The sequence below is a fragment of the Arachis hypogaea genome, chromosome 4, assembly GCF_003086295.3.
Source record: "Arachis hypogaea cultivar Tifrunner chromosome 4, arahy.Tifrunner.gnm2.J5K5, whole genome shotgun sequence".
Lineage (NCBI taxonomy): Eukaryota > Viridiplantae > Streptophyta > Magnoliopsida > Fabales > Fabaceae > Arachis > Arachis hypogaea.
In genome coordinates this window covers 7,968,910-7,984,711 of record NC_092039.1, presented here as the reverse complement: position 1 = coordinate 7,984,711, position 15,802 = coordinate 7,968,910, and the positions used below count along the sequence as shown (strand labels likewise).

Below are 15,802 nucleotides of genomic sequence, written 5' to 3'. Positions count from 1 at the left end.
AGCTTGACAAAGCCAAAGGTGAATGGGCCGACTTTATTTCAGAAATTTTATGGAGCTACAACACAACAATCCAATCAGCTACAGGGGAAACCCCCTTCAAACTGGTATACGGTGCAGAAGCACTCATACCTATAGAGGTCAGCGTACCAACTTTGAGGGCCGAGCTATATGATCAAAACCATAACACTCAAGCTAGAACGGCTGACCTAGACCTCGTGGAAGAAGAAAGAGATATAGCAACCATAAAGCAGCGTGCAATGAAACAACTCATAGAAAGAAGACACAACAAAAAGGTCATCCATAGAGACTTTCATGAAGGAGACCTCGTCCTACAACGAACAGAAGAAGCACGGAGACCTCCAGCACATGGCAAACTTGCTGCAAATTGGGAAAGACCGTTCCGAGTAATAAAAATCCTCCGAAAAGGAGCTTAAAAATTAGAGTCACTAAGGAGGGGGGATCCCATTTTAGGGACTTGGAATATTTCTTCTTTAAGGTTGTATCAATCATAAAACATTATCAACAATAGCGGATGAAGGTACTCGTTTTCCCACTTTGATGGTTTTCCCTAAAAAAGGGGTTTTTACTCAAAGAGGGTTTTAATGAGGCCGAACGCCACAAAATCCATACAACACAATATATTTCATTCCAATACAAATTATCTACCCACTATTCATATCATGTAAACAAACAGTCAAAGTACAAACGCAAAAAATCACTAGTCAAAAGAAGACCGAGCTTCATACTCGGCCATAATCAACAAACAAGCTTATTAAAACATAGTCTTTTAAAGTAATCAACAAACAAAAAACCATTGGATCTACTCCGCTTTGTCACCAATACTAGAGCTCTCACTCTCTTTCTCCCCCATCGCTTCATCATCTACCAGCAGCTCATTGTTTGCAACAACTTTAGTTGCATCAAATTTGGATACGTCGGCCTCTGGGAACAACACTTTGACCTGATACACGGCTTGGTCAAAGCCCTGAGCAAAGGCCTCATAGATTTCAATATCCAACTCCTTCACCTTAGCCGACAACTGATCATTCTCAGTCTTCATTGTTTCTACTTGCTCACAGGACGAAAGCTGAAGACGCCTCGCCTCAACAACCTTTGCCTCTTTTTGAGCCAAGGAAGAGGAAAGCTCAGCAATTACTTTATCCTTCTTTTGCACAGTAGCAAACAGCTCAGCAACATCCAAAACCTCTTTTTCTTCCTTCAAACAAGACAGCTCCTCTGACCTACCGATAGCTACAATCCGAGCACCAATCACCTAAAAAGAGAGATCCCATCAAAAGACAGACCAGAAATGAACAAATATTGAAAAGTAGTTAGATATACATGAAGAAAGTGGCTCACTCCAGCACGACCAACCTCATCAATCATTTTCATGTCCTCAGGAAATCGACAGAGCTCGTTAGCCAAGGTCGTAAATGGGAAAAGCTTCGCCCATAGGGACCGAGAATGCTCATCCTTGACATATCCATGCAATCTCTTTTGTGATTCATAGGCAGATTCAACCATTTGCAGGTTGGCCGAGGACTCCCCTTTAACCTCGAGAACATCAGTGAGTTTTTCTTTCGCTTGATCCCTCTTTCTTTTTGCCTTGGGGTTCGGCCCAGTTTGTAACACAACAGCCCCATCATCTTTTTCAATGTTTGTGGTTGAACCCTCTTTCTTATTCTTTTTTCGCTGGCTGAAAAAAGATTTCAGTCCAGCAGTAGTGATGGTCAGAGCTCTCTCAGCTACAAATTGAAAACAATGTAGAATCAGACCAACACAACAAATAAAATAACAAACTTCAGCATCTTGAATTACCTATATAATCCAACACAGCCTGCCTGTCAACCTCCCACTTCAACAACTCGGAAATAGACAATAAACCTTTTGAACCCAACGATTCAAAAAAAATTCCATTACAAGATCATCGTCTAGAAACCTATCATCTACATCCAACACTTGGTAGGGTTCAGGACACCATGACAAAGGAAACCTCTCCACAAGGTGCCCGTTCAAATAAAAAGGGAGCTCCTCAGGAACACTCCTAACCTTAACAAACATGAACTTGAAGTCTTTGAAAGAAGATTTGTACAAACCAAATATCACACGACGGGGATGGCTACTCAGATTGACCCACAACCCACGACTAACCCCTTTAGCTTGGAACAAGGAAAAGAATAACCTAAGAGACGGTGGATGACCTAGTAACTCCATCAATATTTGAAAAGCCCTCATAAACACCCAGGAATTTAGATGAAGTTGAGTCGGAGCACAGTTTAGTCAGTACAAGACCCCACACTCAAACTCAGTAAAGGGAAGCCTAACACCTAACTTTGTAAAAAGACAACTGTACATATAGAAGAAAGACCAATCACTCAGCCGGTCAGAAACACGATCATCTTTTTGACAAAGTAATAATTCAATTCTAAGGTTACTTCCTTTCCTCACCTATACATCTGACCCCAACATTTTCACCGACTCCTCATCATCAAATTGAGATACGTAACCCTTAACTCTAACGTCAACCCAACTACACGGATTATGTTCGTCAACGACAACTTTTTCTTTTTTCCATCAAGAACAAGTAGAAAGGAAATGACAAGTAAGAAATAGCAACAAAAAAATAAATGTCAGCACTAACCTTTTTAACTCATTCTGTAAAAAGAAAAACAAATTTTTTTCTCAAGAAAATCCAACAATGTCCAGAAATGACACGAGAGGTTACAAGAAGAAAAAGTAACAACGTGGTTGAATGGTTAAAAAACGAACAACTTTCAATCTGAATCATCCGATAACAAGCATTAACCCACTTTTGAATCAAATGGACAGGGGTGCCTGGAGAAGCGGAAAATCTTTCACATCAATCAATCAAAAAGGCGCAAAAAACAACACAACAATTAAATGCAACACGTTTCATATCCCATACAGAACCAAGCAGAGTTTGGGGGCTACAGGCACCAATACAAACATGAAATCCAAGGGCCGAGGTATATGGAACATCCACAAAAAGCTCGTCTTCGTTTTGTCCAAGGCAAACTTGGGGGCTATGATGTGTAACCTATACCTCGGCCACCTAAGCAACCCGAATATCTCGAAATACAAACGATAAGATCAGACCCAGAGTTTGAATAATCAAACGCAGTCAGCGAATTCAACTCGCCACGAACAACACTTAATAACCAATCAAGAATTTCGGACCTATCAACACAACAGGTAACATAATCGCATATAGAGATATTTTTTCTAAGAAAAGATATTTTTTCGAGTTATCTTTTTTTAAAAGATCTTATAGAGAAGTAAAAGTAATTTTATGTTTGGATATCTCATGTAAAAAGGTCTTTTTATCTATCAATTATGTTTGGGTATAACAATATAAAAGTACTTTTTTGTTTATTTATTACATGAAAAACATCTTTTTTTTAAAGAAAAAAGATCTTTTAAAAAAAGATGTAAATTACAGCTTCTCAAAAAAGATCTTTTTTTTATTTTACTAGTACTTTTACTTTTACTACTAGAAATTTGCCAAACAAGTTAAAAAATAAAAAAAGATCTTTTTTCATTGAAAAAAGATCTTTTTTTAACAAAATAATGGTGCCCAAACATGCATATAAAATCAAGCACACTATCTCGGAATAGGTTCAGCTTCTAATTTAAGTCTTATGCTAAGTGATAATATTCTAAAAAAAAAAACACATTTTATTGACTTAACCGTCGGAATATTTTTTGTAGGTATTTTTACTGTGATGTTTCAGTTGTGTTGATCTATAACTCTTTAAGACAAGTAGCACGTTACTCGAAAGAGATTGCCCATAATTCGCGACTTCTTATAAGGCGGAAATAAAAAAAAAAACGTACATTCATGTAAATAAAGATCAAAATTAAATTTTTCAAAAGTAAATATTTTTAATAATTTATAACGAAAAAATTCAACAATTATGTTATATATATTTTATTTTTACTGTCAAATATTTTTAGATCTATCATGGTGTACATCATATTATTAGAAAGATATTTAAAAATATTATTGTATAAAATATTTTAATATAATTATCTAACTTCATTTTCCCCTTTTTATTTCGTGGCCGTATGTATGAAGTAAGGTGAGTCAAACACAGAGGACACAGCAGATACCAGATGGCAGAAACAGACCTACTTTTCTATTTCTCTTTTTTTCTTTCTTTTTTTTAAAAAAAAAATGATAGTTAATATCATTTTAAGTTGAATTTAAATTTTTTAAAATTTAAATTTTATTTTATAAAATAAGATATAATTTTTTATTATTTATATTATAAATAAGATTAAAAATAAATATAAAAAAATTATTTAAAAAATAAAAAATTATACTTTATTTTTTAAGGTGAAATTCGAACTTTACTCTGAATGCATCTCTTTTAAGTTTTATTCGGCCCTCAGTTAACTTAAACCCCTCTCCTTCCAATGGAATCCGGTGGTGACGGCCGCGGTCACGGCGGAAGAGGGCTACGCCGCCAACAACGACAGCCGGAGCTCAATCTTCAACCACAATGGCGTCGTCCCTTAACATCACCCACAACCTCACACTCAAACATCACTCTCCAACCCCAATGGCGACGATCGACGCAACCGCCGCCAGCAGCCCTTCCTTCTCACCCTCAGTATTCTGCCACCGCCGCTGAACAACCGCGTGAGCTCCTTCTCCAACCAGAATGGCGCCGCCCGAGGCCCCCGACGACGACAACAACTTCTTCTCCGGAACCGGAACCGGCACGGAGGCTACCGAGGCCCACTTCTTCGTTCTGGAACCAGAATCAGTATTCTCCGAAGCCGCAGAGCTCGAGTTCCGGCAGTGAAGGTTCTAGAACTTCCAGCGCTGCTGACCATGCTGACTTTTGGCGACTTCCCTCAGGTATCTACAATGGTGCATACTCTCTCTATGCTTCTCACCATTTTTATGTTCTATGATTCAGGTATCAATAGTAATAGTACAATGCAAAACTGAACATGATCATCAAAATTTTCCTAGTTATATTAGACACATTAGCACTAGGAAGGAATAACATTAGTAAGATTTATAAATTCCCAAAGCTGAATTAGGGAATTTACTAGGAATTGATGGTTTCTTTTTTATACCATAAATTAATTTATATATAACAAGCTAGGATTATTATATCATCAGCACATGACTTGTAGCTTTTGTCCCCCTAGCTGTTAGTTCTGTGCGCAGCATTATTAGTATGTATGAAGTATTTAAGTCTACTTTGCCTTGCAGATTCTCAAGCTCCCAAACTAGAAAGACTGCAAATATCCAGACAGTTTGCTACCCCATGTAGTACCCTCGAAAGGAAGGATAAGCTTTCACCTATTCGGAGACCCGACAATGGTGGCACATTGGCAATTCTAACTAACAAACTCCGTGTTAATCATTTCCTTGTGAAGTTAAATCCAGAGAGTGTAATAATGCATTACAATGTTGGTGTTAAACCAAAGTTTCCCTCAAAGCATGGCCGGCCTCAGAAATTATCAAAATCTGATCTGTCCATGATTAGAGATAAATTGTTTTCTGATGATCCAGAGAGATTACCCTTGGATATGACTGCATATGATGGTGCAAAGAATATCTTTAGTGCAATACAATTACCGGAAGAAACCTTTACTGTGGAGCTTTCTGAAGGAGATGATGAAAAGACCCTTACATATAGTGTTACCTTAACACTTGTTAATACATACAGGCTTCGCAAGCTAATGGACTATCTTAATGGTCACAGCCTCTCAATTCCCAGGGATATTTTACAAGGGATGGATGTGGTGGTCAAGGAGAATCCATCTAGGCGCACTGTTGCAGTGGGACGACACTTCTATCCCCCTATGACACTGAAAGATCTTCACCGCGGCATAATTGCTGTTGGTGGGTTTCAGCATAGTTTAAAGCCTACATCGCAGGGTCTGTCCCTATGCGTAGACTACTCTGTGTTGGCTTTCCGAAAGCAAGTGTCAGTCTTGGATTTCTTGCATGAGCATATACATAATTTTAAGTTGGAGGAATTTGAATACTTCAGAAAGGATGTTGAAGATGCACTTATTGGATTGAAAGTTAGTGTGACTCATCGTAAATCCAAACAGAAATATACTGTTGTGAGATTAACACCTCAGAATGCAAGGTACGTCACTTTTCCCATTGACAATGCTGAGGGGTGGAATCTCTCAAAGAATGCTAGTCTTCTTAGCTTTTTTAGAGACAAATATGGGAAAGACATTGTATACAAAGATATTCCCTGTTTAGACTTAGGGAAAGGCAACAAGAAGAACTATGTACCTATGGAATTCTGTGTTTTGGTTGGAGGGCAAAAATATCCTAAAGAACGTCTGGATGCAGATTCTGCAAAGACATTGAAAGCACTGTCACTAGCTCACCCAACTGAGAGGGAGAGTGCAATACAAAAGATGGTGCACTCAAATGATGGACCTTGCGGGTAAGTAAAATATCATTTCAATTGTATTTTTTCTGGCTGTTTACGCCTTGTCGTACTCACATTATTACCTTTCCTTTGTTTCTAGTTACAGTTTTATGGAATGAGAGCTGTAGGTTTAGGATCGTTAATAAAGAGTAGTTTCAGTTTGCATCTTTCATTTTTTTTGCTGATGTGTGCACTAAGCTATAATGGTTTAGAAAGTGCACATAAACTCCTAAGCCCCACATTTTTTTTTTTTGAAAACACCCTTTGTCACTCAAAATTGCTAAATATCTGGCAATTCTCATATGCTTCCATGCAACTTCTATAGCTCTTGGTTAGGATGCCTCCATAGACATTGCTATATGATTAGCCCCTCAAGCACTATTGCAACTAGGAGGCCCATCTAATTATTGTGTTGATGCAAATGACAATATGGAAGTTGTTAAACTTTTGGATCATCTAGCCAAGAGATTCGCCAAAAGAAGTTTAATGGTAGGAAGAAAAGTAATTCCCAGTTGATAAGACTAACATTTTCACTCTACATCCTAAACTAGTAAAACAATGTGTCAGCTTTCCGTAAAGGGTATGCATGTAATTGGTTAGTGGTTAGTTATATTGGTTAGGCTGTTAGCTTAGTAGTGTTTGTGATTCTGTTAAAGTCTAGTGTACTAGTATGTATAAGTAAAACTTACAGTCACTGTTATAGATATATGATTCAGTGCTATTATGTGAACAATATTCAGTAACTTCACAGTCAAGTAATCTCTTCTTCTACAATATTTCTTCATTGCACTTGCTTGTTCCTGAACCTTCAAACTCCATCAGATTCAAGCTTGCAGTCTTGAATCTTTCATTTCCTTGGAAGATGACCAAAGAGTATTATGTTTGATTGTGATCCTAACAGTAACAACTGCCAAGCCTTATCCTACTAGATGAGGTTGGCAGCAATTGTGTTCCTAATTGTTAAGTTTATTCTACTTGGTAGGATGGACTACATGGAACATAACAATACAGAAAAGATGTGATGACTGAACTGTGTAAACATCGGTATAATTTAGCAATGAGTGCAAACCTGCACATGTTTAGCATTACTTTTTAATGGTTGGATGTTCTCCTTTTATCTTTTTCATGTCAATATATTAGTGATAATTTGAAAAACATATATGAACGTAAGAATATGTGGAATTCTAGAGGATTATTCATTCAATGTTTGTGGAAATGTTTGTGATTTTGATCCGCTATTTCTCTCAATTTATCTGAGACAAATTTCACTTATATTTTTTATATTGTCAGTGGTGGTGTGATAACAAATTTTGGAATGAAAGTGAACACGAACATGACAACCATTCTAGGACGTGTCATTGCCCCCCCAGAATTAAAGCTAGGTGATCCAAATGGCAAGGCTATCAAGATATCGTTGGATCTAGAGAAATGTAATTGGAACCTTCTTGGAAGATCAATGGCAGAAGGCAAACCAGTTGATTGTTGGGCCATTCTTGATTTTACTAGTTCTGGTTCATATAGGCACCAATTGAGAGTCAACGAATTCGTTAAAAAGCTTATTGGTAAATACGAAAGAATGGGTATAAACATGCAGGAGCCCATTTGGTATGAAGAATCTTCAATGCAGATACTTGCAAGGAATGATTTGCTCTCTGAATTACTTCAAAAGATTAGCAATACTTGTAAACAGAATCATGGTCACATGCAATTTCTCCTGTGTGTGATGACTAAGAAAAGTCCAGGTTACAAGTACCTTAAGTGGATTTCTGAGACCAAAGTTGGTATAGTGACACAATGCTGCTTATCTCATAGTGCTAATGAAGGGGATGACCTATTTTATACTAATCTGGCCCTCAAGATCAATGCCAAGCTTGGAGGCAGTAATGTAGAGCTCAACAATATGTTCCCTTACTTTGAGGAAGATAGGCATGTTATGTTTGTTGGGGCTGATGTCAATCATCCTGGTTCTCGGGACACCAAGAGTCCATCAATTGCTGCTGTGGTTGCAACTGTTAATTGGCCTGCAGCAAATCGCTACGCAGCACGTGTTTGCCCTCAGTACAATCGGAGCGAGAAAATACTCAACTTTGGGGAAGTTTGCTTTGAGCTTGTTGCATGTTATAGAAGGATGAATGGAGTCAGGCCTGAAAAAATCATCATTTTTCGTGATGGGGTGAGTGAGTACCAGTTTGATATGGTTCTTAACGAAGAGCTACAGGATTTGAAGAGAGAATTCCAGAGATTAAATTACTTCCCAACTATCACTCTTATTGTAGCACAAAAACGACATCAAACTCGATTCTTTCCAGAGGGTAGGAGGGATGGATCTTCCACTGGCAATGTTTTGCCAGGAACAGTTGTTGATGCAAAAGTTACTCACCCTTTTGAGTTTGACTTTTACCTTTGTAGTTACTATGGAAGCATAGGCACCAGCAAGCCTACTCACTACCACGTTTTATGGGATGAACACAGGTTTAAATCTGATGAATTGCAGAAGCTTATATATGACATGTGCTTCACCTTTGCAAAGTGCACTAAACCTGTATCGTTAGTCCCTCCAGTGTACTATGCTGACCTCGCTGCTTATAGAGGACGATTATACCATGAAGCAAGGGTTGGGATGCAATCTATGAAATCAGTAGGATCCTCATCTTCTAAGGCTTCTTTTGAGCAGGGATTTTATAGGTTGCATCCTGACTTGGAAAACTTGATGTTCTTCATCTAAAGGATATATATCTCTCCACAGTCTAGCTGTCTTTCTGGGTTATCTTTTTTATTGGTTTCTTTCTTCTGAATCCTAAGATTATAAAGAAAGAAAATGTCATCATTGAAAAACCATAATAATAATAATAATTGGCATTCACCAATGGCTTCTTCCTTTGCTGAACTTCTTCCCTCTGATGGAGCCTCACACAAGAAGAAGCTATCACTTCCTTCATACATATGTCATGATCCTAGAAGTGTTGCTTCATCAAAGCACAAGTCAGAGAAATCCACTGTAAGAATATATGATATCATAAATGCTTCATTTTTATTCATGTATGCATATTGTTTGCATAAATGCTTCAAATACTACTATCATATTTAATACTCTTACTTGTATAGGTAAGAAATGGCTCTTCTGCATCTCAGTTCAAGAGGCCTGGTTCAGCTTCTGAGAGATCAAACTCTAGGTCTCTGGTGGTAGAAGATTCAAGAATGGATGAAGTTGCTATTGGAGCAGTGATGAAAATCCTCAGTGGCTACATTGGAAGATATGTAAAAGATGAACTTTTCAGGAGAAAAATCAGGGAAAGATGCAGTTCTGTGATGGAGAGAAGAAGAGAGGACTCAAATGATGAGGTTTTTGAGAATTTGGAAATGGGCATGGGGAAAGTTGATAAATTGGTAGAAGATCATGGAAGAATGAGGCAAGTTATGTTGATCAAAAGCTTGAAGAATTCCATTGAGATATTAACCATAATAGTTGCTTCCTCTTTGAATGCTAAAGATTCTCATCTTTCTGCTTGTGCTCAAATTTACTTGGCAATAGCTTATAAGATGTTGAAGAAAGAGAGTTTCCTCAAAGCATTTACTTCAAGTGTTTTGTGATTCTCCAAGTATGGCTAGAACATACCTGATTCCTGATCTTTGGGAGCACTTGTTTCTTCCCCATCTTCTCCATCTCAAAATTTGGTAAAACAAGGAGATTGAGTCTCTTTCAAATGAAGATCATGGTGATAACAAAAGGAAAATGAAGGTGTTGAGCAAAGTCTACAATGAAAAAATGGATGCTGGAACTAGTCTCTTTGCTTTGTACTACAAGCAATGGCTGAAAGTTGGGGCCACAGAGCCTCCTCTTCCTGTTGTATCATTGCCATCAATGCCAAGTTGCAGATCATCATCAAGAAGAAAATCTTCAGATTTGTTGGTTTCAAATTCCTCAATCAATCCAAACTTGCAAGTGATATGAATTACTTATTCTTCCAAATTTCGTATATTTGTAACTAAATGTATATGGATACTACTTGTTTCCATATTCATTATGAATATTTCAAATTTTTAAAATGACAAATATTATGTTTCGGTTCTCTTCAACAGATATAAGGCAGTGTTTGGCCCCAAACTGGAGCAGCAACCTACTGGTCCGGATGAACAAAAAGGAGCCATTGTAATTTATAAGGGCTCAGAGATTAATGATAAAATTTATGGAGATGAATACAGGAGTTCATCTCAGGTTGGTAGTTTCTTTTCCTTTATTTCACAGATGAAAATTTTCTTATTTAATCCCTTCATTCCACAATATCTGTCACTTGTAGAAATCTGTTTATCCATAATCAGTTGTGACCAGATATGATTGATTTATGAATGTATCAAATTTCTAAAGTGAACGATAATGTGAAAAAGGAGTTTACTGTAGAATTGATGTCTTGATGCATGATTCTATTTTCTTGCTATTGTCAGAGAGAAAGAGATGTATATATGGGAAGATCATCAATCCAAGATGACAAGAATCATGGTCAATTATGGCCCGAGTTCCAGAGATTGGACTATTTCCAGTGCTTTTCTTGCAGGAACATACCTACAGAAGGATTGGAAAACAGCAACTACAGATCCAAGAACATTGCTTCAATCAAAAGGGGAGGAATAAATTCTCTTCGAAGGAATTAGGCACACTTGCTGGTTTTGCCTTCACCATCCCAAATTCATCAAGTAGATCCAAGGTATACTTCCTTTGGTACAAAGCAATACCCTGAGAACTGCGTGCTACCTCCATTCCGAGGAAGTACTTCAGTCTTCCCAAATCCTTGATGCTGAATTCATCATCCATGGCTTTCTTAATGGCATTAATCTCAACTGCATTGTCTCCGAATAACACTAAATCATCCGCATTCACAAGGATCACCGCTAGTCCACTGCTGGTGCGCTTGGTAAAAGAAGAATGATCATGACTGGATTTGAGGAAACCGTTCTGCTTAAGAAAACCACACAGCTGCAGATTCCATTGGCAGTGTGGTGTGCTTAACTTGCTGCCAGTAACATCAGCTAGCCAGACAGCTGATTTACTCACAAAAGCACTTGTCCCACGACCATTTGGTTTGCTACTCAACAAGTTGGGAATGCTTGATTTGCATTCCCCGCTTGAGGGAGGATGATGAGGATGATGAAGATGTTAATTAGTTAACTTTGTTGTTTTAGCATATTCTTTGGCAAGTTGTAACTAATAGTTAGTTGTGTTATTTGTAGTTGAGCTAAGTTAATTAGCCATTAGTGAGAACTATATATAGAAGTAGTTAGGCATATTGTATAGTGATTTTTTCCCTTCTATTTTCTGCACAATGAGAAGTTCATTTTCTAACCAATTCTATCTGTACTTCTATCACATATCCCTCTCTCAGTTCTGATCTTCAGCTCGGTTTTTACATATGACGCGCGTTATATGTTAGAAAATTCGAAATGAAAATTGAAGATACTGATTTGGACTCGCAAAATGCAATCCAACACATGTAAATCAAATTTTAAAAAAATATATATATATGTGAAATGAATGACAAGTATGAGTATCTCACACCAACGACTCAAAACACGTCGGGAGGCACAGCTGTAAACGACAAATATCTTAAATAAACTTGTAAGTTTTAGATGTCTATAAAAGTTTACTTAAAAAGTCTAAAACTTCTCACATCAAAATCTTTTTTTTTTCGATACATAATTTTTCTATTCTAATAAATTTGTTTATTGAATTATAAAATTACTTTCAAGATATCAAAATAAATATTAATGTAGACATTTATTTTTCACAATACAGACTAAAGGCATAAATGGCAAAATGTGTATTATATTATATAAAGCCAAGAGACAATTTTTAAAAAATTATATCATCTCAGCATTATTATTCAAAAAAAAATAAAAGAAAAATAGATTGATCATCCACTACTGTCACCACCACAGACCACACAGATTTTACATCATTCTCTATGACTATTACCATTTACCACCAAAAAATTTTCTATTACTCCATAATAACTGATAGGTGATAACCTTACTATAGCTTTCCTTTTCCTTTTCAAAACGGTTTTATTTTTCGATCAGTAAAATATTAATTCAAAGAAAAAATAACATGATTATGACACCACAGTATAAAATATGGTGAATATCTTCCGTTGTTAATTATCATTTCTTTCCATCTTAAAAACAACATAACAACTAGGTGTGCTGAATTTATTGTTCTTCGCCGTTGTATCAATTCAACTAGCAAAACGTTTGTTAATTCCTTACTGTGCTAAGTTTTTTGGTGTCTAAAAGAATAGAAACAAGGAAAAAGTGGCCGAACAGAACAAAGCAGAGGTTCAAGAAGCAGCGGCTTCCCGAATTACAATCTGCTACAGCTCTCCCATTCTTACTATGCTAACAACTAATATTCAATCATGATGAAAAGTATAAATCCTCTTCTTTAAGTAGTAGAGCGACCCAATGCATATAGAGGCACTAACATTAAATAAGATGTTCCAAAATGATATAACTTTGATAAAACACAAAATTGTAAAACCCAAAATCTCAATAATCTCCAAACCACTAAACAGGAAGCAATCCATGAACAACAGAAGCATCATTGAAAATAAAATTAAAAAAAAAGGCTAGTCTTTCACCATCTACTCTTCAACTATTGTTCCCTTCTCGCTGACATAGATACCGTCAAGGAACTTCCTAATATCCTTGTTTTTCACATGGCATTTCTGTTAAATCAACAGAAAAAGAAAACTTACAATTAGAATACAGGCAAGAGCGAAATTTAAACTGTTTGACAGTTTGCAAGTGAATAATAAAGGAGAAAGAATGAACCTGGTTAATGAGGGCACATGACCTTGATACAAGCTCAATGTCATTTCCATCCAATACGAGCTCATCCTTAACCTTCTCAGATCTAACCACAGACACTCCCTCAAGCATGTCCACTTTCCTCACCTATCAATACATTATAAACAGTTCAATATCTCAGAAATTAAAATAACTAACAATACAAACAATCAACAAAGCAAAGTTGAAAAAAAAAATCTATGAACACATTACACAGCACACAGCAAGCTGGTAAACCTTATGAACAGTTCAATAACTAAGGAATTAAAATAACTAACATCACAGTTTACATCATCCTGCAAAATTAGAAAACCTAATTCATTTTCCTACTATGATCTGAGATTAGAAAAAGATCAAATAGAAAGAGGAAAGGAAACACTAACCTTCTTCTCGCCAAGGAAGTTGCGGATCTCGATGGAGGAGTTGTTGTTGGAAATGCTTGCGTTAATCGGAAAGTGAGCATAGACGAACCTCATCTTGTAACGGTATCCCTTAGTGACGCCGGTGATGAGGTTCTCGACATGGCTGAGGGCAGTACGGATGGCGGCGGAGGTCTTGCGAGAGCCAAACCAAGCATCGATCTTGAGCTTCTTCTGGCCATTTTCGTCCTTGATGAGCTGGAAATCAAGGTTGAGATGCTTGAAATCACGAACAAGCTTCCCCCTGGGACCTTCCACTTCAATGACCTTAGCGTGAACCTTGATGCTCACGCCTTCGGGGATGTTCATGGTCTCAGACGAGAGAATAGTCTTCATTTTTGCTACTAGGGTTTTCTCTCTCTCCCTTGCGGCTCTGTATGTGATTTCTTTCTTCCCCCACAATGCAAAACGCAAAACCCTAGAGCTTCTATATATCCCTGTGTACAGGTTTTCTTCGCCACATTATGGGCTACCCCTTCCAATAAAATTGTATTGGGCTTAGGCCCATCAAAGTTCAGAAACTTTTTTCTTTCCTTCTTTCCTTTTTCATACTATTGGGTTGGATAAAATTTAGACAAAAAATCTTAATAAGGCTTATATATAATTTAGACAAAAAATTTTAATTTCAAAATTGAAATATGAAATTGACTATCAGTTGAAATAAAATAGTTTATATGTTGGATTGTTTTAATTTTTTTTATATAATATATGTAACCAATTTTTACAATATCATAATTTTTTATTTTTCTATTTGATTTTATTGTATTTAAATTATTTATTTATTCACAATGACAATCGTATTCTTATATCTATATATCATATAATTTTTCTATACTAAATTATATTAAAAATTTCAGGACGTAAAAGATATATATCCTTCGTTCATATTTAATTAAAAACAAGGATAATATTATTTTATTTTAATATAAATAAAACTAAAAAATATCACAAGTTATTTAATCCAAAAGTCTGGTAATTATATACTTTGCCCTGTGAAGCACACATACAAATATGGGATACCACCTTATACAAAGATATAATTACTCTTGATTTTTATATAGATAATACTTATCAAAATTATATAAAAACTGAAATTATCAAATTCTTCTAAACATAAATTTTCTGTTATTCTGTCCTCTCACCTCTAATATAAAGCATGGGATTTATAAATATTTTAAACAAAAATAAAACTAGCAAAGAACTCGCGATTTATTGGCTTTAGTTTTAAACAAAAAAGTAAAACAATGATTGTAGCATAAATAGTTGATTTTTATTGGGTTTTAAAATCTTTAAAAATCGAACCTAAAATACAAAAAAAATATTATGATTTAGTGAGTTAAAAATACAAACAACAACAAAGCCTTGTCCCACTACGTGGGGTCGACTACATGAATCAAATGACGTCATTGTGCTCTGTCATGTATCATGTCTACAGAGAGGCCGTTTACATATAGATCTCGTTTGACCACCTCATGGATGGTCTTCTTAGGTCTTCCTCTGCCTTTCGCCCTTTGTCCATCTTCCATCTCATCCACCCTCCTGACTGGATGTTCTATCGGTCTTCTTCTTACATGTCCAAACCACCTGAGACGCGATTCAACCATCTTTTCCACAATAGGTGCTACTCCAACTCTCTCCCTTATATCTTCATTCCTTATTTTATCCAATCGCGTATGACCACTCATCTATCTCAACATCTTCATCTCTGCCACACTCAGCTTATGTTCGTGCTCCCCTTTAGCCGCCCAACACTCCGTACCATACAGCATAGCCGGTCTTATAGCGGTGCGATAGAATTTACCTTTAAGTTTTAAAGGCACTTTTTTGTCGCATATAAAACCAGATGCACTCCGCCATTTTGACCAACCTGCTTGGATCCTATGATTTACATCATGTTCAATCTCTCCATTATCCTGTATGATGCACCCAAGATACTTAAAACTTTTAACTTTTCGTAGGGTGTTCTCTCCAATTTTCACCTCTATATTGGAGTTTTCCCTTCTCAGACTGAACTTACATTCCATATATTCCGTCTTGCTACGGCTTATGCGCAGACCATACACTTCTAGAGCTTCTCTCCATAACTCCAACTTCTTATTTAGGTCTTTCCTT

At 36.5% G+C, this 15,802-nt stretch overlaps 2 protein-coding genes across 3 annotated transcripts; one reads left to right on the top strand and one right to left on the bottom strand.

The window, feature by feature from the left end:
• The first annotated feature begins 4,377 nt into the window (after window positions 1–4,377).
• LOC112796123 (protein argonaute 2) lies at window positions 4,378–11,776 on the top strand. Of its 2 annotated transcripts, none has more exons than XM_025838427.3 (6): window positions 4,378–4,885; window positions 5,249–6,449; window positions 7,725–9,432; window positions 9,540–10,377; window positions 10,515–10,650; window positions 10,878–11,776. In XM_025838427.3, the coding sequence occupies exons 1-3, from the start codon at window positions 4,438–4,440 to the stop codon at window positions 9,157–9,159; spliced, it is 3,084 nt and encodes a 1,027-aa protein (XP_025694212.1). In that variant the 5' UTR covers window positions 4,378–4,437; the 3' UTR covers window positions 9,160–9,432; window positions 9,540–10,377; window positions 10,515–10,650; window positions 10,878–11,776. The 2 variants fall into 2 exon arrangements, with proteins under 2 accessions (XP_025694212.1, XP_072091079.1); XM_072234978.1 differs by having other exon boundaries at window positions 4,379–4,885; window positions 9,540–10,373.
• Window positions 11,777–12,908: 1,132 nt separating this feature from the next.
• LOC112796122 (large ribosomal subunit protein uL6) lies at window positions 12,909–14,122 on the bottom strand. Its single transcript, XM_025838424.3, has 3 exons — window positions 13,655–14,122; window positions 13,257–13,379; window positions 12,909–13,150 (listed from the first exon to the last, which is right to left on the bottom strand). Exons 1-3 carry the CDS (start codon window positions 14,024–14,026, stop codon window positions 13,067–13,069), a joined length of 579 nt encoding a protein of 192 aa, XP_025694209.1. The 5' UTR covers window positions 14,027–14,122; the 3' UTR covers window positions 12,909–13,066.
• Window positions 14,123–15,802: the final 1,680 nt, after the last annotated feature.